Below are 26,483 nucleotides of genomic sequence, written 5' to 3'. Positions count from 1 at the left end.
ATACACACTCAGAGCAAGTAAAGCAATAATGCTGCTGGTTCCATTTCTTATAGTCTTCAATTATTATCAGAAAAATACACAAGGCCAGTGAAAAAAGAATTAGGGCTTTATTACATGAACCATTCCAAAAAAAATACTGATTACTTAAAATTGTTCACATAAGTAAACACACACACACACACACACACACACACACACACACACACACACACACACACACACACACACACACACACACACACACACACACACACACACACACACACACACACACACACACAGGCCCAATCCCACTGCATAGTTTTAGAAATACAATTAATTCAATCAGCTAATCAATTGATCAAGTTCCATCCAGTATGTAGTCTTAAGCAGTTAATAGCTAGTCACGAGTGCTAGTCACATTTGCTGAAGTTGTAACTGCACTCTGCTGTCGGCCATGACTCCACTAGTTGTAACTGCACTCTGCCGTTGACTTCATAGTTGACGTTATCAAGTGCAGCCCATGTGTGATACGAGTGCACCAACCGTATTGATCAGTGATGTCAATGTCCAACCAGAGGGGGAAGAGGAGGACACAAGTCCACTGAGTCCCTGGACATCACAGAGCAGCGTAAAGAGCTTACACACACACACACACACACACACACACACACACACACACACACACACACACACACACACACACACACACACGTCCCTTGACATCACAGAGCAGTGAAAAGAGCTGACCCCCCCTTACACACACGCACGCACACAAACACACACACACACACACAGACACACAGATATCACACTGAGTCCCTGGACATCACAGAGCATCGTACAGAGTTGCCCCAGAAATCACATCTGTAACTGGCATCTGCAACCTAATGGCCTGTAAATTCTCCTCCAATTACCCCCCCCCCCCCTCCCCCTCCCCCTCCCCACCCCAGAGCAGTGGCCCAGCACTCCAGCAGGGCTGTGTTATCTAGGTGAACTGGCTTCTCACTGGCTACGCCAAAGTCTCCTCCTCTCACTCCTCCTACGCTGCGTCTCCTCATTGCTCCTAAGCCAGCACCTCCTCGTTGCTCCTAAGCCAGCACCTCCTCATTGCTCCTAAGCCAGCACCTCCTCATTCCTCCTAAGCCAGCACCTCCTCATTGCTCCTAAGCCAGCACCTCCTCATTGCTCCTAAGCCAGCACCTCCTCATTGCTCCTAAGCCAGCGTCTCGTCCGGCTGGTTGTTGGCGCTGCTCCTCAGCTCCCTCAGCTCCTCCACAGCTCCCCTCTCCTCCTCGTCCTCCTGCCGGCCGCTCTGCCGCACCTCCTGCTGCGCCTCCTGCGCTAGCCACTTGTAGTTGAAGTAGTTCATGACGAAGAGGAAGACGCCCGGCACCAGCATCATCACCCCGCAGGCCCAGTACATGTACTTGTAGTCATGGAAGATGTCCACCAGCGCACCTGCCACAGAGACACAGTTACACAGAGTCCACCAGAGCACCTGCCACAGACACACAGTTACACAGAGCACCTGCCACAGACACATAGTTACACAGAGCACCTGCCACAGACACATAGTTACACAGAGCACCTGCCACAGACACACAGTTACAGAGTTACAGAGAGTACTTGTAGTCATGGAAGATGTCCACCAGCGCACCTGCCACAGACACACAGTTACACAGAGTCCACCAGCGCACCTGCCACAGACACACAGTTACACAGAGCACCTGCCACAGACACATAGTTACACAGAGCACCTGCCACAGACACATAGTTACACAGAGCACCTGCCACAGACACACAGTTACAGAGTTACAGAGAGTACTTGTAGTCATGGAAGATGTCCACCAGCGCACCTGCCACAGACACACAGTTACACAGAGTCCACCAGCGCACCTGCCACAGACACACAGTTACACAGAGCACCTGCCACAGACACATAGTTACACAGAGCACCTGCCACAGACACATAGTTACACAGAGCACCTGCCACAGACACACAGTTACAGAGTTACACAGAGTACTTGTAGTCATGGAAGATGTCCACCAGCGCACCTGCCACAGACACACAGTTACACAGAGTCCACCAGAGCACCTGCCACAGACACACAGTTACACAGAGTCCACCAGCGCACCTGCCACAGACACACAGTTACACAGAGCACCTGCCACAGACACACAGTTACACAGAGTCCACCAGAGCACCTGCCACAGACACACAGTTACACAGTTACAGAGAGTCCTTATAGTCATGGAAGATGTCCACTAGCGCACCTGCCACAGAGACACAGTTACACAGAGTCCACCAGAGCACCTGCCACAGACACACAGTTACACAGTTACAGAGAGTCCTTATAGTCATGGAAGATGTCCACCAGAGCACCTGCCACAGACACACAGTTACACAGAGTCCACCAGAGCACCTGCCACAGACACATAGTTACACAGAGCACCTGCCACAGACACACAGTTACACAGAGCACCTGCCACAGAGACACAGTTACAGAGTTACAGAGAGTCCTTATAGTCATGGAAGATGTCCACCAGAGCACCTGCCACAGACACAGTTACACAGAGCACCTGCCACAGACACACACATTTTCACATGCAAATTAGGCTTCTGGCAAACAGTTGCGGTTAATTTTTGGCAATATTTGCAGCAATGTCATATGCAAATCAGGTTCATCACCAGAAGTTCCCTGGAAGTTTGCTGTTATTGGTTAAGTGTGGTGACAAATCACTGGCCAACACATTTGCCACTGCTGGCAAAACTCATTGCCAGAACTTTGCTGGAAGTTTGCCTCTAACGGCCAATATTGGCAAAAGTTTGGCAATATTTTCTAGAGAGCTCATTTGTTTCCCATAAATCACCCACAAGTTTGCTGCAAATCTGCCGCAAACATTTAACTTTTAACTTCATCTGAGAACTTTAACTCTCACCAGAGATGGGGGACCAGCAGAACTTTAACCCAGCAGAACTTTAGCCCAGAAGAACATTAGCCCAGCAGAACTTTAGCCCAGCAGAACTTTAGCCCAGCAGAACTTTAAACCTCTGGAGTCTAAAAACTGTTCCAAACACACATCTCAATCTTTGCTAGCTTTTGTCCTAGAAACATAAAAGTGACATCATTAGAAACCTTTAATCAACTAGTTTTGAAATACATACGTTTTAACCCAGCAGAACTTCAATCCAGCAGAACTTTAGCCCAGCAGAACTTTAACCCAGCAGAACTTCAACCCAGCAGAACTATAACCTAGCAGAACTGTAGCACTCACCAGAGATGATCCAGCAGAACTATAACCAGCAGAACGGTAGCACTCACCAGAGATGGGGCGGGCCCAGCAGAACTTTAGCCAGCAGAACTATAACCCAGCAGAACTCTAACCCAGCAGAACGGCAGCACTCACCAGAGATGGGCGGGACCAGCAGAACTATAACCCAGCAGAACGGTAGCACTCACCAGAGATGACCCAGCAGAACTTTACCCAGCAGAACTGTAGCCCTCATCAGAGATGACCCAGCAGAACTATAACCAGTAGAACGGCAGCACTCACCAGAGATGGGCGGGCCCAGCAGAACTATAACCCAGCAGAACTTTAACCCAGCAGAACTATAACCAGTAGAACGGTAGCACTCACCAGAGATGGGCGGGCCCAGCAGAACTATAACCCAGTAGAACGGCAGCACTCACCAGAGATGGGCGGGCCCAGCAGAACTATAACCCAGCAGAACTATAACCCAGCAGAACTATAACCCAGTAGAACGGCAGCACTCACCAGAGATGGGCGGGCCCAGCAGAACTATAACCCAGCAGAACTATAACCCAGCAGAACTATAACCCAGCAGAACTATAACCCAGTAGAACGGCAGCACTCACCAGAGATGGGCGGGCCCAGCAGAACTATAACCCAGCAGAACTATAACCCAGCAGAACCGGGGCGTACTCACCAGAGATGGGCGGGCCCAGCAGGACCGGGGCGCACTCGATGATGGTGGCGAGTCCGACGGCGCTGGAGAAGCGCTGGGCCCCGACGAGGTCCATGAGCACCTCGAAGAGCAGCGCGCACAGCATGCCGAACGCCACGCCGAAGAACACGGCGTACACCACCAGCCCGCCGTAGCCCGTGGCCAGAGGGCACAGCACGTGGCACAGCCCGTTGTACGCCACCGAGAGGCTGAAGAAGTACTGGATCCGCGGGCGCACCCAGCGGGTGTTGGCCAGCAGGCCGGTGAGCGGCCGCGCGATCATGTCCACCAGCGCGAAGATGGACAGCAGGAAGGCGGCCGAGTACTCATCCACCTGCACAAAGATCGTATAGTTACTAAGATGAATCATAAAGATCGTATAGTTACTAAGATGAATCATAAAGGGGTTTTTTCAATGGAACAAAATAGCAGCACTTCCTGCCTCCTAAAGGGGCGTGTTCAGTGACGAAATAATCGGTTTAGAAAGGTGTAGAATTATTTCTCCCGTATAAATACCTCCGTTTGCCTCCTAAACGGGAGTGGCAGTTGCGTCACAATGAAACCAGAATTTTACCCTCATGTGAATCGTCTCGCTTTATAAACCGTCTCTGACCTGCATGTGCTTGGCGTACGGCGCCATGAACACCACCGGCGCGAAGAAGCCGAAGAACAGCAGCACGTTGCCCACCAGGTAGATCAGGTAGCCCCGGTGCCGGAACAGCGACAGGTCGATGAACTGGTTGACCTTGCCCGCGCACCCGCTCTTGCCCGCGGGGCTGCTGGCGTCCTCCTTATCGCCGGCGGCCCCGTTGGCCGCGGCGTCTGGACGCGCTCGCTTGACCTCGACGGGCCGCATCAGAGCGCCCGCCACGCAGCAGTTCATGACGAAGCCGCCCAGGATCAGGAAGCTGCCCCTCCAGCCGAAGCTGTCGAACAGGAACTGGTTGAGCGGCGCCAGCGTGGACAGGAACACCGGACTTCCTGCCATGGCCAAGCCGTTCGCCATCGGCCTCTTGACCTGGAAGTACTTCCCGATGATGGTGAGGGCAGGCTGCAGGTTGAACGAGAGCCCAAAGCCTGGACATTATAGAGGTAGTTAGTGTTCGTATCTGGACATTATGGAGGTAGTTAGTGTTCGTATCTGGACATTATAGAGGTAGTTACGGGTAGTTAGTGTTCGTATCTGGACATTATAGAGGTAGTTAGTGTTCGTATCTGGACATTATAGAGGTAGTTAGTGTTCGTATCTGGACATTATAGAGGTAGGTAGTGTTCGTATCTGGACATTATAGATGTAGTTAGTGTTCGTATCTGGACATTATAGAGGTAGGTAGTGTTCGTATCTGGACATTATAGAGGTAGGTAGTGTTCGTATCTGGACATTATAGAGGTAGTTAGTGTTCGTATCTGGACATTATAGAAGTAGGTAGTGTTCGTATCTGGACATTATAGAGGTAGTTAGAGGTAGTTAGTGTTCGTATCTGGACATTATGGAGGTAGTTAGTGTTCGTATCTGGACATTATAGAGGTAGTTACGGGTAGTTAGTGTTCGTATCTGGACATCATAGAGGTAGTTAGTGTTCGTATCTGGACATTATGGAGGTAGTTAGTGTTCGTATCTGGACATTATAGAGGTAGTTAGAGGTAGTTAGTGTTCGTATCTGGACATTATGGAGGTAGTTAGTGTTCGTATCTGGACATTATAGAGGTAGTTAGAGGTAGTTAGTGTTCGTATCTGGACATTATGGAGGTAGTTAGTGTTCGTATCTGGACATTATAGAGATAGGTAGTGTTCGTTTCTGGACATTATAGAGGTAGTTACGGGTAGTTAGTGTTCGTATCTGGACATTATAGAGGTAGTTACGGGTAGTTAGTGTTCGTATCTGGACATTATAGAGGTAGGTAGTGTTCGTATCTGGACATTATAGAGGTAGGTAGTGTTCGTATCTGGACATTATAGAGGTAGTTACGGGTAGTTAGTGTTCGTATCTGGACATTATAGAGGTAGGTAGTGTTCATATCTGCTGTTCTACGATTCTACCATCTTCACAGGCGACGGTTCTACCATCTTTATAGGCTACGGTTCTAACATCTGTATAGGCCAGAGTTCCATCATCTTTATAGGCTACGGTTCTACCATCTTTATAGGCTACGGTTCTAACATCTGTATAGGCCAGAGTTCCATCATCTTTATAGGCCAGAGTTCTATCTGACTAGACTGTGGTGTGCCTGTGAACAGGAGCACCAACTAGCTAACGGAGATTACAGTGCCCTGAGAGATGGGGACTAACGGAGATTACAGTGCCCTGAGAGATGGGGACTATGGCACCTGAGACCAGGTGGGTGATGAAGGGCACCTGAGACCAGGTGGGTGATGAAGGGCGTTTAAATATGATGCCCAGCTCCCCTCCAGCCCCATTAGAACAGCACATTACCTTCAGTGCACATTACCTTCCCATTCATATAACTACAGTGTACATTACCTTCAGTTCACATTACCTTCCCATTCATATAACTACAGTGTACATTACCTTCAGTTCACATTACCTTCCCATTCATATAACTACAGTGTACATTACCTTCAGTTCACATTACCTTCCCATTCATATAACTACAGTGTACATTACCTTCAGTTCACACTACCTTCCCATTCATATAACTAGCGCACATTACAGTACCTTCCCATTCATATAACTACAGTGTACATTACCTTCAGTTCACATTACCTTCCCATTCATATATCTACAGTGCACCTTCCCATTCATATAACTACAGTGCACATTACCTTCCCATTCATATATCTACAGTGCACCTTCCCATTCATATAACTACAGTGCACATTACCTTCCCATTCATATAACTACAGCGCACATTACCTTCCCATTCATATAACTACAGTGCACATTACCTTCCCATTCATATAACTACAGTGTACATTACCTTCAGTTCACATTACCTTCCCATTCATATATCTACAGTGTACCTTCCCATTCATATAACTACAGTGCACATTACCTTCCCATTTATATATCTACAGTGTACCTTCCCATTTATATAACTATAGTGCACATTACCTTCCCATTCATATAACTACAGTGCACATTACCTTCCCATTCATATAACTACAGCACATTACCTTCCCATTCATATAACTACAGTGCACATTACCTTCCCATTCATATAACTACAGTGCACATTACCTTCCCATTCATATAACTACAGTGCACATTACCTTCCCATTCATATAACTACAGTGTACCTTCCCATTCATATAACTACAGCACATTACCTTCCCATTCATATAACTACAGTGTACCTTCTCATTCATATCATTTAGTGTAGATTCCCTTTTGACAGAAAGGTACATTTATAAAAGCATTTTAACCTGATTCTGTCTTGTTATCGCCACAAAAATGTGCACAGCTACAAAAAGTAACAATGTGATTCCCGACCAAAAACTCAATTGTGTCATTTGACCTTGCACAAGGTTTTATGCACAAAAGGCTTTCCAGAAAATATTCCACGAAAACAAGCCATGACCATGACACGGCATCACCATGACGTCACTGTTGTCATGCCCCAAACAGCACACTCACACAGGGCACGGCCTTGGGCTCGCCCTCCAACCACACGCGGACAGAGACGGGGGAGGCACCCAGGACACTGACCCGGTCAGAGAGGGAGGAACATTACTCACGTGTCCCTCAAGCAGTGTAGTCTACGTGATAAACCACTACAGCTAACTAGACTACACCACAGTATACCCACTACAGCTAACTACTACACCACAGTATACCCACTACAGCTAACTAGACTACACCACAGTATACCCACTACAGCTAACTAGACTACACCACAGTATACCCACTACAGCTAACTACTACACCACAGTATACCTACTACAGCTAACTAGACCACACCACAGTATACCCACTGCAGCTAACTAGACCACACCACAGTATACCCACTACAGCTAACTACTACACCACACTATACCCACTACAGCTAACTAGACCACACCACATTACACCCACTACAGCTAACTAGACTACACCACAGTTTACCCACTACAGCTAACTAGACTACACCACAGTATACCCACTACAGCTAACTAGACTACAGCACAGTATACCCACTGCAGCTAACTAGACTACACCACAGTATACCCCACTACAGCTAACTACTACAGCACAGTATACCCCACTACAGCTAACTACTACAGCACAGTATACCTACTACAGCTAACTAGACTACACCACAGTATACCCCACTACAGCTAACTAGACCACACCACAGCATACCCACTGCAGCTAACTAGACCACTGCTCTCAAATGTGTCACTCACACTACAAATCACACACTGCAAAGCCGCAGACAACAGGCAGCGCTTCCCTTTGCATGATGGGAGATGTGCAGGAGTAGTAACAATAATAATAATAATAATAATAATAACAATAATAATCTTTATTATTTTTAGAGCGCTCCAGAGTACCTCCAATGACGCCCACGCAGATGTACAGGTGCATGATGGTCGTCCCAAACGAGGAGGCCACCATCCCGGCTCCCACCATCACCCCTCCCACCATGACCACGGGGCGGCTGCCGTAGCGGTTCACCAGCACGCTGCTCACCGGCCCTGCAGGCACACAGCACATGGACACGCAGGTACAGGCCAGTCAGGTCAGATGGACACGCAGGTACAGGTCACTCAGGTCAGATGGACACGCAGGCACAGGTCAGTCAGGTCAGTTGGACACAATACAGGTCAGTCAGGTCAGTCTGGAGAACAACAAGAATCTCAAGCGCTTGCGCGGGTTTGTTTGGGCGGCGGGTTTGTTTGGGCGCAGCATTCTTTGCTTGGGTGCAGACATGGCGGCGGGGCTGGAGCTGAAGTGCCGTGTGGGGAACAGCAGCACACACAGAACACAAATAACACTCTGCACCTGTTGGGCAAGACTCACACACAAGCTCCAGCTGATCCTGACCTGCTGCCCCCTCATATCCAGCCAAGGCAAGACAGAACTTGTTTCATTTCAAACCTTTGCACATAAACAAAGTTGTAGACACAGAGAGAGAGAGAGAGAGAGAGAGAGAGAGAGAGCTAAGCATGCTAGCTTATCATCATTATAAATTTTCTTTCTATTTTGATTTGATTTGATAAGATTTCTTCTTTTGTTTTTCCCAAAACAGATATTGTATCTGTTGTATTGTCACATGTCTGCTTTGACAACACAAGTGCTCTTGTCATGTCAATAAAGCTTTTTTGAATTGAATTGAATTGAATTGAATTGAATTGAGAGAGAGAGAGAGAGAGAGAGAGAGAGAGAGAGAGAAAAAGAGAGAGAGAGAGAGTGCCGTTTACCTCCGGCATACATGGCCGCCAGCATGATGGAGGAGACCCAGAGAGAGAGAGAGAGAGAGAGAGAGAGAGAGAGAGAGAGAGAGAGAGAGAGTGGCGTTTACCTCCAGCATACATGGCCGCCAGCATGATGGAGGAGACCCAGGCGATCTCGCTGTAGCTGGCGGAGAAGTACTCCTGGATCTCCTTGTAGTAGATGGTCAGGGACTTGGGGAAGGCGTAGGAGAAGCCGATGGAGACGAAGGAGCCGAAGACCACGGCCCAACCCCAGCCTCCGTCAGGAGGGGTGTAGCCCAGGGATGTGGGTGCAGGAGGGGGCATGCTGGGTCCTCTGGAGAAGGGCGGTGGACATCAAATCAACACAGTTTTCAATAGGCCTGTTTCAGATGCTGAAAATGTATCGGCCTGTACAACTGCACTCAGTCTATGAAGGCAGTATAGCATCCTGGCACATCAGCTGGATCACAGACATTTTGAAAGCATGACAAGATATAAACATCCCTTTAGAATTACTATGTAGTTTGTCAGTTAATTGTTGAAAGCATGACTACATATAAACATCCCTTTAGAATTACTATGTAGTTTGTCAGTTAATTGTTGAAAGCTTGACATAAACATCCTTTTTGAATTGCTATGTAGTTTGTCAGTTAAGTTTTATTGTATCGGGGATCTGTTGGGGGAGAGCACTCACCTCTTTGAAGCAGACTGGTGTTTAACAGTGAAGCACGACCGTCCAAATGATCAGTCAGATGTCACGTGAGTGCAGTCCTGCACTCCAATCTGACCAATGAGTTGTTTAGGGTAGCTCGGATCGACCTGTTTATTCAACGATCTCCAAAGTAGCCTCAATCGGAATGAGGGTTCATAAAAGGCCAATTTGAATAGGTTTAGCCTAATTACTTTTCTTCGAATGTGTCACTGCATGTGAATGTTTATTGTGATTATTTCATTGGAATTATGTATCATTCTCAAAATTTAAATCACACATGGACAGGTTTTGGTGCTCGCGGGGAATTATAAAGAACTTTACGCGCCTTTCTTGATGTGATCACCGAAGAGGTGTGATCATTAATGGCCAAAGGCCAAGACGGTATATGACCATGTGACAGATAGCCAACAATTCGTTCGTTTCCTCATTAGCTAAATTATACAGCCTATTGTAGATCTCTGGCCCATTGTAGGCTATTCACACATACGGGCATTTGAGGGCGGCAACAGGTAGGCTATGGAGGTGTGAATTTTGGTGTATCGCCTTGAGATCACGTTTGGTTTGCCATAAACCGCCACCCTAAAGAAGATTGCAGAGATAAACTTGTCCAAGTGTTATAAAAGTATTGTTGTCATGCTCATTTGTATAATGGGGAGGTTTTTTTTTTTTGATAAGTGGCCTCCTCTGCTCCTCTACCATAATGACACATAATGGCTACCATAATGGCACTAATTACTTGACGTCTTAAAACACATAGGTGCGTAATGGTGAGAGTCGTGAGACTCCAGTGTAGATTTGCTTTAGCGTTAAGCACTAATGAAATATTACTGTTGTCTTTCCAAAGTAAGACGACTGTTCCGAAGTTACAGCCTACTGATGGTCAAATCAGGCACAGCTCGTCAGTCAATATACCCATCATTGTGTAGCCTAACTGTTTTCAGTCCATAAAGCTTCAACTTACGTTTATAGCCTGCTACTGAACTTGGAGGGCAGAATGTAGTCGGATGACATGTTTCCTAAAACCCAGCGATAGAGCAGTGTATAGCAACTCATATATCCATGGTGACTTTTACGCGTGTAGTCTGTAGCTCATTCAAGTTTAACCGGCTTCTGTGAGTTGCATCAGTAAACCAGACTGATCACCTAGGCTCGCCTCCACGTCGTTTGGTGGCAGTATAGCCTACTGTATTTGTTAGAAACACATCTGCGAAGTGCAAACCATAGAAGAGGAGGTCAAAGATGCCTGTAGTCCTCGCAGTTGTAGTTTACAGGCGTTGTGTAATGTGGAATCTTCACTGTTATTAAACTGACTTTAGGGCTGTAAGGCAGGTTACAGCCTACGCAAAGTCAAGGTGTAAAGTGCGCTTGTTGCTATGATTTGAGCTTCCTTGACGTTTGGAAGAAGGGGAGACCAATTTGCAACATCCATGCAAAGATGTTCGCAAAAGCTGTAATACTACCTGTCAGGAGTTACCTTAGGACGGCAAATGTCGTCTCCCTGAGGCATTTGTATTGCACTCACCTGAAATCGTCAAGCGTAAGGGTAAGTATTCACAACTCCTATAGTTTCTATCGCAGCTCTAAAAGCGTCATTGTTTTCATGTTTAGCCTAGTTGTTCAAACGTAGGATATAGTTTCATCGATGCTTTCAGGCTAACTTTGTGAACTATCCTAGGTGCTGTACGATGGTGAGTGCCCAGTTTGCGTGAAAGAGATCAATTTTCTGCAGTTCCTGCAGAAGAACCGAGCAGAGAAAGTGGACTTTGTGGATATATCTCTTCAAGATTACGATGGAGCCTGCTATGGCGGGATCAGCTACGAGAAGGCGATGGAGGAAATGCATGTGATCGATGAACATGATCAGGTATGAGGCGCATAGTAGACTTGTCCCAAAACACCATATGATTCCTTTAGCCTAAGTTCTGTAGTATGCTATTCCCATACAAATAATTGAATAAGTTCTCCCAAAATACAACACGATTCCTATAGTTATTTTGTTAGGGTTTGTCTCGCTCGCTTGTAATGACACATTGCGCCACAAGAGAGACCGTGCCAAATAAATCACCATGGCATCTCTGGATGTGGAACGGAAGGGATTCTCCCTGGTGGAGCTGGGGTTGTGCAGTGTCCATTAAGACTGGTGGGGTTGTGTGCATTAAGACTGGTGGGGTTGTGCAGTGTCTATTAAGACTGGTGGGGTTGTGCAGTGTCCATTAAGACTGATGGGGTTGTGCAGTGTCCATTAAGACTGGTGGGGTTGTGTGCATTAAGACTGGTGGGGTTGTGCAGTGTCTATTAAGACTGGTGGGGTTGTGCAGTGTCCATTAAGACTGATGGGGTTGTGCAGTGTCCATTAAGACTGATGGGGTTGTGCAGTGTCCACTAAGACTGGTGGGGTTGACTGATGGGGTTATGTCCACTAAGACTGGTGGTGTTGTGCAGTGTCCATTACTGGTGGTGTTGTGTGCATTAAGACTGATGGTGTTGTGCAGTGCCCATTAAGACTGGTGGGGTTGTGCAGTGTCCATTAAGACTGGTGGGGTTGTGCAGTGTCCATTAAGACTGATGGGGTTGTGCAGTGTCCATTAAGACTGGTGGGGTTGTGCAGTGTCCATTAAGACTGGTGGGGTTGTGCAGTGTCCATTAAGACTGATGGGGTTGTGCAGTGTCCATTAAGACTGATGGGGTTGTGCAGTGTCCACTAAGACTGGTGGGGTTGTGTCCACTAAGACTGGTATTGAAAACAAATGCAACTGAGTGGACGTTAAGGAGGAAACTTATCAAACATGTTCGCCTTTCGCATTCACCCTTCACATTTTGTTAGTTCTAAAACGCCATCCCAGTAAAGTAGCCTTGAGCTGCTATCTGAACAATGGCATCAATAAACAATACATTGACATTCATTTTACAGTGAAGTCACATGGCCGTAATTAAAGTATTATTAATACACAAAGTAGAATTAGCAGAATAATGATGACCATTAACTTACTGTATAAACCATGACTGTAAAGAAAATGAACCCGTTTTTAAGCAAGATGAACAGATACGTCTCTTGATGCTTTATCTTCTATTGAAATGCATGTTCTCAGATTATGAGGCCTCCAGTTGAGTCCTAAATCATGTGTTTGTGTGCAGGTCCTACATCATGTGTTTGTGTGCAGGTCCTATAGTACATCATGTGTTTGTGTGCAGGTCCTACATCATGTGTTTGTGTGCAGGTCCTACAGTACATCATGTGTTTGTGTGCAGGTCCTACATCATGTGTTTGTGTGCAGGTCCTACAGTACATCATGTGTTTGTGTGCAGGTCCTACAGTACATCATGTGTTTGTGTGCAGGTCCTACAGTAAATCATGTGTTTGTGTGCAGGTCCTACAGTAAATCATGTGTTTGTGTGCAGGTGCATGTGGGCGTCCCGGCCTTCAATGTGATGTACACGGCGGTGGGGCTGGGCTGGGTGGGGCGCTTCATCTCGTGGCCTTACGTCCGGCCCCTGATGGACAAAGCCTACGCCGTCTTTGCCAGAAACCGCCTGCGCTGGACCGGCCGAGAGGAGTGCACGACTGGACGCTGCGCCAAGAAGAACGATTAAGGGACAACAGAATGATGCCGAGGAAGAGGAAGAGGAGGAGGGAGAGGAAGAGGGATTCCGATCCGCTATTAATGTGTGACTAGATCATGAGGCCCGTGGCAGAGCGCTGAACAGCTCAACATCACTTTCTCCACTCGTGTTTTGGACCAGTTTGCAAACGACGTGTACTGAGCTGATCAGTGCACACAGAGGCCCGTGTCATTGTGTTTGGGCTGTGAGAGTGGACACTGCGTGCTGATTGGTTGTTGAGAGTACACCCAGGGATACCTAGAAAAACAAAGGACACAAATACACCCTCATTGACATCCAGAGAGGAAGCAGCAGAGCAATGTGCACATGATGTCCCCTGCTGCATGGCATGCTCCCGCTGCTCACACTATTTACTAAACACAAGCATCAGTCAATCTCCACGCCACCAGCTTCAACTGATCCACCTCACGCTGCTGCTACAGCCCTGCCAAGATATTTAGTTTATCCCGTCTGCGTCTATCACTGTCAGGTTTCATCTGTGGCCTTCAGAAAGAAGGTGTGTACATATTGCTGTAGCATTGGTTATTTATTTGGGCCATTCTGGTGAATAAACATGACGTCAGTACTGTCCTGCTCAACGTGTGAGTGGTGTTTCTCTCTAATTTTAGATTGAAGACACATGACTTCCCATGTTAGCCAGAGAGAGAGTGACCTACAGGAAGGAATGTGGGAGCGGAGCGCCTGATTGGGTCATTAGAGGGCAACTGTTCTGAGGCTAGCCAATCAGACAGCTGTCTGGAGGAGGGAGGAGGGAGATTAAGTATCACAACACAAGCTTGTGTTTGTCCATACAGCAGAAGACTCTACACAGACAATAACACAGACGCTTTCTGTTAGCGTCTGGCCAACAAACGTGTCTCTTGTCTGCAGAGGGCAGAAACAGGAGGAAAAGGAGTGAGCTGCAGGTAAAGGCCTACGTGATCCATCTGTGTATTATTTTGCTGAGGGCTGTGGCCGTCTCAAGGTGAAGCTGAGGATTTGCCAGGTTCATGCTAAATGTGAGGCTTTGACCTTCACTCTTCACTCGCTTGGAAACGCAGCAAGTGACCGAATCGATGTGACGGCCGGTTCTTGTTCTGCTAGAGGGTGAAGTGTAAAGAGACCTGATTAGCTCTTAAGCTGTTTAGCATGCTAGGAGATCTGTGGAAGGGTCAGGTGTGGATGGCATGCTGCTATGGTGCTTACACATCAGAGACTAATGGAAAGGTTACGCATGAATGGTATGCTACTGTTGTGGTGCTTAGACATTAGAGCAGCATGGGCTATATTTCGCAGCTGTTTCAATGGTGATATGATTTGTACATAAAGCTGAAAGTATATTTTATGAAGTAATATAAATGTATAATTCAAATTTAAACAAAAAAAAATATTCTTGTGTGCAATGCGGACAGTTTAGCATTTCCATTTAAATTGTTTCAGGACCAGTGTGTGGTTTTGCAATTGTCGCTATAATATACAGTGCAATGGTGGCTATATTATACAGTGGGTTATTACGATTGATCAAAGGTGATCAAAGGTGTTAAGCAATTCCAAGTAATTTCTGACTTTTTGTAACATTCAGCAAATATCTCCTCACGTTTCGCTAGCCAAAAGTTGTCAAAAGGGTTTCAGCCTGCCTCTCAAACAATAACAAAACACTGGAGTTAAAAGGTCTTCAGCCTGCCTCTCAAACAATAACAAAACACTGCAGAGTTAAAAGGTCTTCAGTTTGCCTCTCAAACAATAACAAAACACTGCGGAGTTAAAAGGTATTCAGCCTGCCTCTTAAACAATAACAAAACACTGCAGAGTTAATAGGTCTTCAGCCTGCCTCTTAAACAATAACAAAACACTGCGGAGTTAAAAGGTATTCAGCCTGCCTCTTAAACAATAACAAAACACTGCAGAGTTAATAGGTCTTCAGCCTGCCTCTTAAACAATAACAAAACACTGCAGAGTTTCTCAGGTAGTACTGAAGGGAGGGGTAAGCGACCTCTGGTATGTTTGGTCTTCGGTTCAAATATCAGAGGCATCATGTTCTACCTGGAAGAGAGGGCTAGGACCTAGTGCATGCCCATGTACAGCTATCTATGGATGCATTATGCTCTGCCTGGAAGAGAGGGCTAGGACATATGCTATCTATGGAGCTATTGACAGGTGAAGAAGCTTCATGCCTTCGCCTGCCATGTGTTGTGTGTTTATAAATATATCGTGCAGATAGTAAAACTGAGTTGAGACTGACTGAGCCTTCTGTCCCTGTTAATTAAATAAAACACTGCTGTAGCCACTGAGGTGCAGATCTATGGTGTAGGGGTGACCAATGGTAGGCTACACCTTCACAGAATTACATTTCATCTTGCAGTTGGTGACAGATTAGAATTATTTAAACTGCTCCTAAAAGTTTGTAAACTTTCTAACTAACCAAGTACATGTATTTGTTTATGAAGAATGTTTACACTCCAATGTTTTATACTCAAATAGACCCTTGGAGTTTATTGATGAGTGGAGCTCCACTCATCAATAAACTCCAAGGGTCTATTTACTGTAAGATGTGTTTCAGGAATCTGCCCTCAGGGGGTAAAATATGATTGATGTCCAGCCCATCTGCCCATTTATAAAACTACTTAGGTTGATATCTGAGCCAATTTTGAAACAAATTAGACAAAAGCACACAAAATTATTCATGAGACAAATATTGCAACATTCCAAAGTGTTCCCATATTTGTGTTTTGAAGGGAGCCAGTGACAGTGATAGACAGCTACAGTAGCCGGTCCAGACCCAGCTGCAGTAGCCGATCCAGACCCAGCTGAGGTCGTGTGCGGGCGACCTGCTGCTCCCGTTGCTCAATGGGTCGCTACCTCAGTGCAAACCTTGTGACTTATCTGGGAGAGAAGAGGCTTAGATGTTACTCTAAGATAAGGTACCGTCCGCCTAGAACATTTCCTGATCCAAGTTTGATGTGAAGTTAAACTGTCCATCATTCTGAGACAGATATTTATAAAAAAATACATCCTAAAACTATGGCCTGGCTGGCCCATGTTAATATCCCACTTCCCACCCTTCAGCACACTGAGAAGAAGCTGTCTGAGATCTGTGAGGGCAAAGAGGAGCGTGAGCTCAGGATCCAGTGGTCCGTTTGCAGACGTAGGAAGGAGAGTGACGCCTGATGCTGTCCTGTGCTCACAGGCTGTGCGACTGTACTCCACCTCCAGCAGGAATGCCTTCAAAACAGAGGCTCCCATCGGCATCAACCAAGAGCAGCATCCCTCGTCCCTCCAGCTGAGTCTGCTGCGTCTTGGAGAGTCCTTTCAGCGTCTGTCCAAACACATCAACTTCTATTTCAGAAGCAGAGACCTGGCCGTAGCACCAAGTCTCGGGAACAGTGGTTTGGTTTACACCTTCCACGAACCTAAACAGCGAAGACAACAGAGGCGGGCCCACAGCCAGAGGACAGGCAAGGACAGGAGCCCTCTGGAGGACGGGAGGAGTACTGCGAGTCACCTGAGGTCTGTGGCGGTTCTCCACACGTCAGCAGGGCGTCACGAGGAGCAGAGCCCCTCCAGGCTGTCCACCGGGCTGCAGCTGTTCCACATCAGCTCGCTCGCCACCAGGTTCGGGGAGAGCTACAACTACGTGGCCAATCACATCAACTCCGTCTTCACTAGAAGTCCCGCGCGAGATCTTCACGCCCAGACAGCGGAGGACGAGTCGGCGTACAGGAGACATGGTAGACGGAGGAAAACCCTTAAAGTCACCACTGATGTGCGCCAGTCGCCAGTGAATGACGTTGTTTCAGTTAGTGCCCAAACGGTGCATGCCAAGGCTGCTGAGGTGGTTTCAGTTAGTGCCCAAACGGTGCATGCCAAGGCGGCCGAGGTGCCCAGCTCTTGGGAGGAGGGGTACCTTCACTTTGCCCACCACATCAACCGTTACTTTGGAGCCAAGGTGACAGACTCCGGCTCCGTTAGCGCAACACAAGCGAACAGCAGGTCTTACGCAGCGCCCAAACAGAGCCCTCCAGCACCGCAGCCCACAGCGCCAGGCCTCTTCCACCCGAGCAACACCACCACCAGCTTTGGGGCCAACCACGCTCACATGGCCGACCACATAAACCACTATTTCACCGGCCAGTCGGGCTTTGAGGATGACCTGGAGGGAGACTACACGGACCAAACAGTGTTGGCCGTCAGCAGCACTCGGACGGAGAAGCCAGCGTCCTTTCTGCGGTACATTCTGCACTCCACCACTGCTATACCAGATATGATAAGTAGCTACTTGGGAGCTGGCTCCGAGAACCAGCAGACTCAGGCCCCCTCCAGAGAGGCACCAACAGCAACCAGGTCGCAGAGAGTGGTGAGTCGCCATTTACTTACAGCAGAGGGCGGCAGTGACTACAAATCAATCTAACAACGCACTTAGCTCTAAATCATTGATTTTAATCACAGATTTTCCAATGCATGCTGGGTTTGGTGATGGCAATAATCCATACTGAACGAATGAAGATGCAAGGAACAGTGAAAAGAAAACATTATTATTACAACTACGACGAGATTAAAGTAGTAGACTATAGCCTAGGCCAGCTGTTAAAACGCATTTTTATGCGCCACAGACCGATAATCGTTATAGGCCTACTGTAGGCCACCCAATACGCAAATGATAAGACCATGAATCGCCCGCTGCATCATGTGATCAGTCGGCTAATGTGAGATTGAGGCCTCAAAGAAGTTCCACTCGACGACGGTAAGTTATTAGACGCATGCATACACGTTTGCGGATATGTATTGCAAAAGTGTCCAACTAGTTACAGTGTCAAACTGAGAACAATGGATCGGCAGGTTTATGAAAACAATTAGCTATTTATAGATTACAGCAGTCACTTTGTGGGAGACAGAGAATGATCAGTGAAATATGTGCCAATTATGATTTCCCGACTTTAAAAAAATGCCAGTGGACAATACAGACGTCACAATCAACGATAGCAACATAATAACAAAGTGCACATCATGATTCCGCGGCATCCGTGTTAACCGCATGGCCAGCAATGCACGCGTGTGTATTATTAGCCTAATGCTTCGAGCCACTATGGTGTGATGATGGACGAAGCGTTGACTTCCGTTGTCACATTTCACTGAACTCTGCTATTTGTGAAATATCTGTAGGTTCTGTGCCAGGATCGAGCAGAGGAGATGACAAGAGTCCTCCTGGGGAACCTGAGGAACGCCACTGCGCCGTCATCCATCATTGCGTGCACAGAGGAGCTGAACAGACACCTTATAGCGCACCCAGCATGCAAGGCAACGATGTGGCAGGTACAGTAGCCTAGGCCTAATTCACCTGCATGCACTATGTGGCAGGTACAGTGGGCCTAATTCACCTGCATACATTATGTGGCAGGTACAGTAGGCCTAATTCACCTGCATGTACGGTTTCGTCTTGTGACTTACAGATGCTGCAATGATATTGTTTGTGTTTGTGTGCTGATGAAGCTGACTTGTGTTGCAGGAGAAGTTGGTGTTGCAGCTGTTGCGATACAGACGGAACCACACTAGCGATGTAAAGCTTCAGAGAGCCGTCAGGGAAACCATGGCGCTGATTGGCTACCTGGATCCCGTCAGAGGACAGGGGGTGAGGATGCTGTCCATCGATGGAGGCGGCACAAGGTACTGCTGACTTCATTTCATGCGTGTCATAGGCTAACTAATAATCATAATGGTAATAAGAAGAACAATAGATGAATGTGTTTTGATTTAATAAAAACAAAGAAAACATGAATCACAAGCTAGTCCATTATGATATATTTGAGTTACTCGTATCAGTCAATCTGATACACTTCTGTCGAGAGTTCTGACTCTTATGTGGGTAGTCCTCACTGGCGAGTTGTTATGGTTATGGTTATTTAGCAGACGCTTTTGTCCAAAGCGACATACAAATAAATAACAATACAAATTAAATTAACAGTGAACAATTACAAAATAGGGAGAATAGTAATATTATCAGTAAAACAATAATTTAAGCACTAACCTAATGAGAAATAAAACAGTGAAATGAGAATAGCAATCAAATAAGTCACTCAGTTAATTATATATAAATAATAACTAAAGCATGGTATGGCTAAATTTAAGGACAATAGCAAAATAAATGTCAAATACTATCAATGGACAAATTATAACAAAACAATACTATTATACAAACCATAGAGTTGTTCATTGTCATTTCTAGGGGAGTTGTAATTAACACTTGTCATTTCTAGGGGAGTTGTTCATTAACACTTGTCATTTCTAGGGGAGTTGTAATTAACACTTGTCATTTGTAGGGGAGTTGTTCATTAACACTTGTCATTTGTAGGGGAGTTGTAATTAACACTTGTCATTTCTAGGGGAGTTGTTCATTAACACTTGTCATTTCTAGGGCAGTTGTTCATTAACACTTGTCATTTCTAGGGGAGTTGTAATTAACACTTGTCATTTCTAGGGGAGTTGTTCATTAACACTTGTCATTTCTAGGGGAGTTGTAATTAACACTTGTCATTTGTAGGGGAGTTGTTCATTAACACTTGTCATTTCTAGGGGAGTTGTAATTAACACTTGTAATTTCTAGGGGAGTTGTTCATTAACACTTGTAATTTCTAGGGGAGTTGTAATTAACACTTGTAATTTCTAGGGGAGTTGTTCATTAACACTTGTCATTTCTAGGGGAGTTGTAATTAACACTTGTCATTTCTAGGGGAGTTGTAATTAACACTTGTCATTTCCAGAGGAGTTGTAATTAACACTTGTCATTTCTAGGGGAGTTGTTCATTAACACTTGTCATTTCTAGGGGAGTTGTTCATTAACACTTGTCATTTCTAGGGGTGTTGTAATTAACACTTGTCATTTCTAGGGGAGTTGTTCGTTAACACTTGTCATTTCTAGGGGAGTTGTAATTAACACTTGTCATTTCTAGGGGAGTTGTTCATTAACACTTGTCATTTCTAGGGGAGTTGTTCATTAACACTTGTCATTTCTAGGGGAGTTGTTCGTTAACACTTGTCATTTCTAGGGGAGTTGTAATTAACACTTGTCATTTCTAGGGGAGTTGTAATTAACGCTTGTCATTTCTAGGGGAGTTGTAATTAACACTTGTCATTTCTAGGGGAGTTGTTCATTAACACTTGTCATTTCTAGGGGAGTTGTAATTAACGCTTGTCATTTCTAGGGGAGTTGTTCATTAACACTTGTCATTTCTAGGGGAGTTGTAATTAACACTTGTCATTTCTAGGGGAGTTGTAATTAACACTTGTCATTTCTAGGGGAGTTGTAAAATTACAACTCCCCTAGAAATGACAAGTGTTAATTACAACTAGTATTAATTTTAACACTTGTCATTTCTAGGGGAGTTGTAATTAACACTTGTCATTTCTAGGGGAGTTGTAATTAACACTAATGTCATTTCTAGGGGAGTTGTAATTAACACTTGTCATTTCTAGGGGAGTTGTTCCGCTTGAAGCGTTGAAGTTGATCGAGGCCCAGACGGGCAAGCGGATCCACCAGCTGTTTGACTACATCTGTGGAGTGAGCACGGGTCAGTGGCACGAGCTATGCTAGCATTAGCATTAGCATTAGCATTATTAAGACATTAGCAAATATTGATACATAAAGACATTAATGCTTATTGATAAATAAAGAGTGGTCGTTAAAGCTGTGGTATTGCAGCCTGGTGTTGCAAAGTTATTTATGGGTTAATAAATGTTATTAATAAAGAGAAGGATATTTAAAGTTGTGATATTGCAGGCTAGAGTTCTTTATGGGTTAATAAATGTTATTAATAAATGAAAAAGTAAAGTTCTGTATGGGCTGTAGTTGAGCTGGTGTCCCATGAAAAGACTCCATGTCCCATGATGCCCTCTGCCTGTGCTCCCCAGGAGCCGTGCTGGCCTTCATGATCGGACTGGGCCGGTTCTCGCTGGACGAGTGTGAGGAGATGTACCGGCGCTTTGGCTCGGACGTGTTCAAACAGAACCCCCTGGTGGGAACCGTGAAGATGGGCTGGACTCACTCCTACTACAGCACCGAGACCTGGGAGTCATTACTCAAGTGAGTCACAACAGCACTAAATATGAGAGCTGGGAGTCATTACTGAAGTTAGTCACAGCACTACATAGATATGAGAGCTGGGAGTCATTACTCAAGTGAGTCACAACAGCACTAAATAGATGTGAGAGCTGGGAGTCATTACTCAAGTGAGTCACAGCACTGAATAGATATGACAGCTGGGAGTCATTACTGAAGTGAGTCACAACAGCACTAAATATGAGAGCTGGGAGTCATTACTGAAGTGAGATGTGTGGCCCAATGGGCTGCACTTTACTGTGTTGTGATGTGATGTCATCAGGAGGCTAGTCTGACGGTGCTGTTGCTCCACAGGGAGAAGATGGGGGAGCGAGTTCTGATTAAAACTGCCAGGAGCGAGATCTGTCCCAAAGTAAGTATTTTGTATATTTGTAAGCTAAGCTGTGCCACTTAGTAAACAAACAAACAATCAACTGATATCCACTGCACTGTCAACTCTCCTGATTAAATAAATCTGTCACCGTTTGAACTGGCCATTGAACTGGCCCCAGATGAGATGGACAAATAAAACAGAGTAGTGCCAGCAGGATGCACTAGAGGGCGCTCTACCTCCATGAATTCCTAGTGTATTGTGTTGCTTTGTCTTGCTGTCCTTTCTGTCTCCACTAGTGAAGTCCGTCAGGGTCTCTCATGTGGGTCCTGTGTGTCACAGATCAACTCTATTGCCACACAACACATCACAACCATGTCATTGTGTACAGAATGAAGACTACTGTAGGGTTTTTTTTTTAAAGATATTTTTTTGGGCTTTTATGCCTTTAATCAGACAGGACAGTGAAGGGTGACAGGAAACGAGTGGGAGAGAGAGTAGGGTGGGATCCGGAAAGGACCACGTGGCGGGAATCGAACCCGGGTCGCCGGCGTGCGGTGCAGGTGCCCCAGCCAGTCGCGCCACGACTGGGGCCAAGACTACTGTAGGTTAAGCCAAAGAGGGAGAAAAGGAAAGAAGAATGAACAATAAAATAATGTGAAATAAATAGTACATAGTCCAGATGAGTTTTGTGTTCAGGAGTGTGTGTGTGTGTGTGTGTGTGTGTGTGTGTGTGTGTGTGTGTGTGTGTGTGTGTGTGTGTGCGCGCGTGTGTGTGTGTGTGTGTGTGTGTGTGTGTGTGTGTGTGTGTGTGTGTGTGTGTGTGTGTGTGTGTGTGTGTGTGTGTGTGTGTGTGTGTGTGTGTGTGTGTGTGTGTGTGTTTTGTGTCATCCCCTGCTCTTTATCTCCCACAGGTGTCTGCGGTGAGTGCGGTGGTGAACTGGGGCACCAGCCCGAAGGCCTTCATCTTCAGGAACTACAACCACGCGCCCGGGCGCCTCAGCCGCTACCCCGGGGGCTCCTCCTACAGGCTGTGGGAGGCGGTGCGGGCCTCCTCCGCCGCCCCCGGATACTTCCAGGAGTTCCCCCTGCACAGCGACATCCACCAGGTGAGGAGCAGCTGCAGCACACCTGTCCTGCTGCCGGGGACCAGCACCCCAGTACAGTGTGCAGCCTGAACGCACCCCAGTACAGTGTGCAGCCTGAACGCACCCCAGTACAGTGTGCAGCCTGAACGCACCCCAGTACAGTGTGCAGCCTGAACGCACCCCAGTACAGTGTGCAGCCTGAACGCACCCCAGTACAGTGTGCAGCCTGAACGCACCCCAGTACAGTGTGCAGGGATGTTAGTGTTGGACCAGCACCCCAGTACAGTGTGCAGCCTGAACGCACCCCAGTACAGTGTGCAGCCTGAACGCACCCCAGTACAGTGTGCAGGGATGTTAGTGTTGGACCAGCACCCCAGTACAGTGTGCAGCCTGAACGCACCCCAGTACAGTGTGCAGCCTGAACGCACCCCAGTACAGTGTGCAGCCTGAACGCACCCCAGTACAGTGTGCAGGGATGTTCTTATTGGAGCAGCCTGAACACAGTGTGCAGCCTGAACGCACCCCAGTACAGTGTGCAGGGATGTTAGTGTTGGAGCAGCCTGAACACAGTACAGTGTGCAGCCTGAACGCACCCCAGTACAGTGTGCAGCCTGAACGCACCCCAGTACAGTGTGCAGGGATGTTCTTATTGGAGGAGCCTGAACGCAGTACAGAGTTGAGGGATGTCAGTGTTGGAGCAGCCTGAACGCAGTACAGTGTTGAGGGGTGTTAGTATTGGAGCAGCCTGTGTTGAGGGATGTTATTACTTGAGTCACCTGAACGTTGTGGGTTCAATTCCCGCTCAATTCAATTCACTATAGTTGTGATATTGTATTGTGATAGAATATTGTAATATCACTACAGTTGTGATATTGTATTGTGATAGAATGTTGTTGTAACTGAAGTGTGTGATATTGTATTTGTAATATGCATGTTGTTGGAACTGAAGTGTGTTGTGTGCAGGACGGTGGTTTGATCCAGAATAATCCGTGTGCTCTGGCGGTACTGAAGTGTGTGTGTGTGTGTGTGTCTGTTGCGTGCAGGACGGCGGTTTGATCCAGAATAATCCTGAAGTGTGTGTGTGTGTGTGTGTGTGTGTTGTGCAGGATGGCGGTTTGATCCAGAATAATCCTGAAGTGTGTGTGTGTGTGTGTGTGTGTGTTGTGCAGGATGGCGGGTTGATCCAGAATAATCCGTGTGCTCTGGCGGTACTGAAGTGTGTGTGTGTGTGTGTGTGTGTGTGTGTGTGTGCAGGACGGCGGTTTGATCCAGAATAATCCGTGTGCTCTGGCGGTGCATGAGTGCCGTCTGCTGTGGCCCAAGCAGCCCTTCCAGTGCGTGCTGTCGCTAGGCACCGGGCGCCACGACAACACCCAGCGAGGGCCAGCCACCTCCACCAGCCTCCGGGCCAAACTCAACCACCTCATATACAGCGCCACGGATACAGAGGGTCAGTACACACACACACACACACACACACACACACACACACACACACACACTACAAACTCAACCACCTCATATACAGCGCCACGGATACAGAGGGTCAGTACACACACACACACACACACACACACACACACACACACACACACACACACACTACAAACTCAACCACCTCATATACAGCGCCACGGCTACAGAGGGTCAGTACACACACACACACACCCCACACACACACACACATATATAAGATATAGATATATAATCTGTATGTTGTGTCCATAGGTGTCCATACACTCCTAGATGTTGAATGTGTATGTTGTGTCCACAGGTGTCCATACACTCCTAGATGTTTAATGTGTATGTTGTGTCCATAGGTGTCCATACACTCCTACTGTAGATGTTTAATGTGTATGTTGTGTCCACAGGTGTCCATACACTCCTAGATGTTTAATGTGTACGTTGTGTCCATAGGTGTCCATACGCTCCTACTGTAGATGTTTAATGTGTATGTTGTGTCCACAGGTGTCCATACACTCCTAGATGTTTAATGTGTACGTTGTGTCCATACACTCCTAGATGTTTAATGTGTATGTTGTGTCCATACGCTCCTAGATGTTTAATGTGTATGTTGTGTCCACAGGTGTCCATACACTCCTAGATGTTTAATGTGTACGTTGTGTCCATAGGTGTCCATACGCTGCTGGCTGACCTGCTCGATGAGGACGTCTACTTCCGGTTCAACCCGATGCTGAAGGCCGAGGTGTCGCTGGACGAGAGCCGTGCGGAGGTGCTGGACCAGCTGAAGTCGGACACGCTGGCGTACCTGGAGCGGAACCGGCTCAAACTTGACCTGCTGTGCATGGTGCTGGGGGCCGAGCGCTCCGCACTGACCAGGAGCAGAGACTGGGTCAGCCAGAGGGTGTGGGAGCTGCAGCACCGCTGGGTCTGACCACACACACACACACACCCCCCAACACCGCTGGGTCTGACCACACACACCCCCCCAACACCGCTGGGTCTGACCACACACACACACACCCCCCAACACCGCTGGGTCTGACCACACACACCCCCCCAACACCGCTGGGTCTGACCACACACACACACACCCCCCAACACCGCTGGGTCTGACCACACACACCCCCCCAACACCGCTGGGTCTGACCACACACACACACACCCCCCAACACCGCTGGGTCTGACCACACACACCCCCCCAACACCGCTGGGTCTGACCACACACACACACACACACACACCCCCCAACACCGCTGGGTCTGACCACCCCCCCCCCCCCCCCTCACAACACCGCCCTCAATTCCCCCAACATCACCCCCCCCAACACCACTGGGTCTGACCCCCCCAGCACAACACCGCCCTCAATTCCCCCAACATCAGCCCCCCAACACCACTGGGTCTGACCACCCCCCCCCCCCCCTCACAACACCGCCCTCAATTCCCCCAACATCAGCCCCCCAACACCACTGGGTCTGACCCCCCCAGCACAACACCGCCCTCAATTCCCCCAACATCACACCCCCCCCCCCCCCCCCCCAACACCGCTGGGTCGTACCTGGACTTATGGGGGGGGCTCCATTGTGCACCCCCTGCTCCACTGCGGTGTGGTGAAAGGTGAAAGGTGAAAGGTGAAAGGTCAGATGATCCACAGGAGGACACTTGAGGACTGCAGTGATGTGCTGGCCAGTGAGTGGCCACTCAGAGGTGACTATTAAAGAGCGGAGGACCTTGTCCTTCTTCACATATTTTACACTCAAGCAGTGAATGAGCGCGATGCACACGACTCTTCATTCAAGTGGGAATGACCGTGTTGAAGGGTCAGATGCACATCAGTATAGAGAACACGACTCTTCATTCAAGTGGGAATGACCGTGTTGAAGGGTCAGATGCACAT

At 47.3% G+C, this 26,483-nt stretch overlaps 3 protein-coding genes across 8 annotated transcripts; 2 read left to right on the top strand and 1 right to left on the bottom strand.

The window, feature by feature from the left end:
- Positions 1-1,023: 1,023 nt before the first annotated feature.
- On the bottom strand, positions 1,024-10,154 carry LOC134088063 (monocarboxylate transporter 2-like). Of its 5 annotated transcripts, none has more exons than XM_062541970.1 (6): positions 10,000-10,154; positions 9,413-9,639; positions 8,442-8,585; positions 4,563-5,026; positions 3,932-4,283; positions 1,024-1,440 (listed from the first exon to the last, which is right to left on the bottom strand). In XM_062541970.1, exons 2-6 carry the CDS (start codon positions 9,627-9,629, stop codon positions 1,196-1,198), a joined length of 1,422 nt encoding a protein of 473 aa, XP_062397954.1. In that variant the 5' UTR covers positions 9,630-9,639; positions 10,000-10,154; the 3' UTR covers positions 1,024-1,195. The 5 variants fall into 5 exon arrangements, with proteins under 5 accessions (XP_062397954.1, XP_062397955.1, XP_062397958.1 ...); XM_062541971.1 differs by having other exon boundaries at positions 9,413-9,765; positions 10,000-10,030; XM_062541974.1 differs by lacking the exons at positions 9,413-9,639; positions 10,000-10,154 and adding exons at positions 8,647-8,661; positions 8,694-8,778 and having other exon boundaries at positions 8,442-8,614.
- A 343-nt stretch (positions 10,155-10,497) lies between these two features.
- Positions 10,498-14,165, top strand: LOC134088064 (uncharacterized). Of its 2 annotated transcripts, none has more exons than XM_062541977.1 (3): positions 10,498-10,526; positions 11,693-11,881; positions 13,417-14,165. In XM_062541977.1, exons 2-3 carry the CDS (start codon positions 11,846-11,848, stop codon positions 13,606-13,608), a joined length of 228 nt encoding a protein of 75 aa, XP_062397961.1. In that variant the 5' UTR covers positions 10,498-10,526; positions 11,693-11,845; the 3' UTR covers positions 13,609-14,165. The 2 variants fall into 2 exon arrangements, with proteins under 2 accessions (XP_062397961.1, XP_062397960.1); XM_062541976.1 differs by lacking the exon at positions 10,498-10,526 and adding an exon at positions 10,582-11,560.
- A 274-nt stretch (positions 14,166-14,439) lies between these two features.
- LOC134088062 (calcium-independent phospholipase A2-gamma-like) lies at positions 14,440-25,563 on the top strand. Its single transcript, XM_062541969.1, has 11 exons — positions 14,440-14,543; positions 16,353-16,538; positions 16,684-17,971; positions 18,778-18,927; positions 19,121-19,278; positions 21,085-21,179; positions 21,520-21,691; positions 22,022-22,079; positions 22,952-23,146; positions 24,380-24,575; positions 25,258-25,563. Exons 2-11 carry the CDS (start codon positions 16,465-16,467, stop codon positions 25,518-25,520), a joined length of 2,649 nt encoding a protein of 882 aa, XP_062397953.1. The 5' UTR covers positions 14,440-14,543; positions 16,353-16,464; the 3' UTR covers positions 25,521-25,563.
- The last annotated feature ends 920 nt before the right edge of the window (positions 25,564-26,483 follow it).

This window comes from Sardina pilchardus, chromosome 7 (genome assembly GCF_963854185.1).
Source record: "Sardina pilchardus chromosome 7, fSarPil1.1, whole genome shotgun sequence".
Classification (NCBI taxonomy): domain Eukaryota; kingdom Metazoa; phylum Chordata; class Actinopteri; order Clupeiformes; family Clupeidae; genus Sardina; species Sardina pilchardus.
This window is presented reverse-complemented; position numbering and strand designations above follow the sequence as displayed.

Bases quoted from the DNA above. Each gene is read 5' to 3' on its own strand.
- LOC134088063 (XM_062541970.1), bottom strand. From the start codon at position 9,629: ATGCCCCCTCCTGCACCCACATCCCTGGGCTACACCCCTCCTGACGGA. The intron at 5,027-8,441 runs GTACTCTGGAGC...TATAATGTCCAG, and splicing joins CTGCGTGGGCGTCATTGGAG to GCTTTGGGCTCTCGTTCAAC. The intron at 1,441-3,931 runs GTGAGTACGCCC...TCTCTGTGGCAG, and splicing joins GCTGGGCCCGCCCATCTCTG to GTGCGCTGGTGGACATCTTC.
- LOC134088064 (XM_062541976.1), top strand. From the start codon at position 11,453: ATGTTCGCAAAAGCTGTAATACTACCTGTCAGGAGTTACCTTAGGACG. The intron at 11,561-11,692 runs GTAAGTATTCAC...GAACTATCCTAG, and splicing joins TGAAATCGTCAAGCGTAAGG to GTGCTGTACGATGGTGAGTG. The intron at 11,882-13,416 runs GTATGAGGCGCA...GTTTGTGTGCAG, and splicing joins TGATCGATGAACATGATCAG to GTGCATGTGGGCGTCCCGGC.
- LOC134088062 (XM_062541969.1), top strand. From the start codon at position 16,465: ATGGGTCGCTACCTCAGTGCAAACCTTGTGACTTATCTGGGAGAGAAG. The intron at 21,692-22,021 runs GTGAGTCACAAC...GTTGCTCCACAG, and splicing joins ACCTGGGAGTCATTACTCAA to GGAGAAGATGGGGGAGCGAG. The intron at 24,576-25,257 runs GTCAGTACACAC...TTGTGTCCATAG, and splicing joins CAGCGCCACGGATACAGAGG to GTGTCCATACGCTGCTGGCT.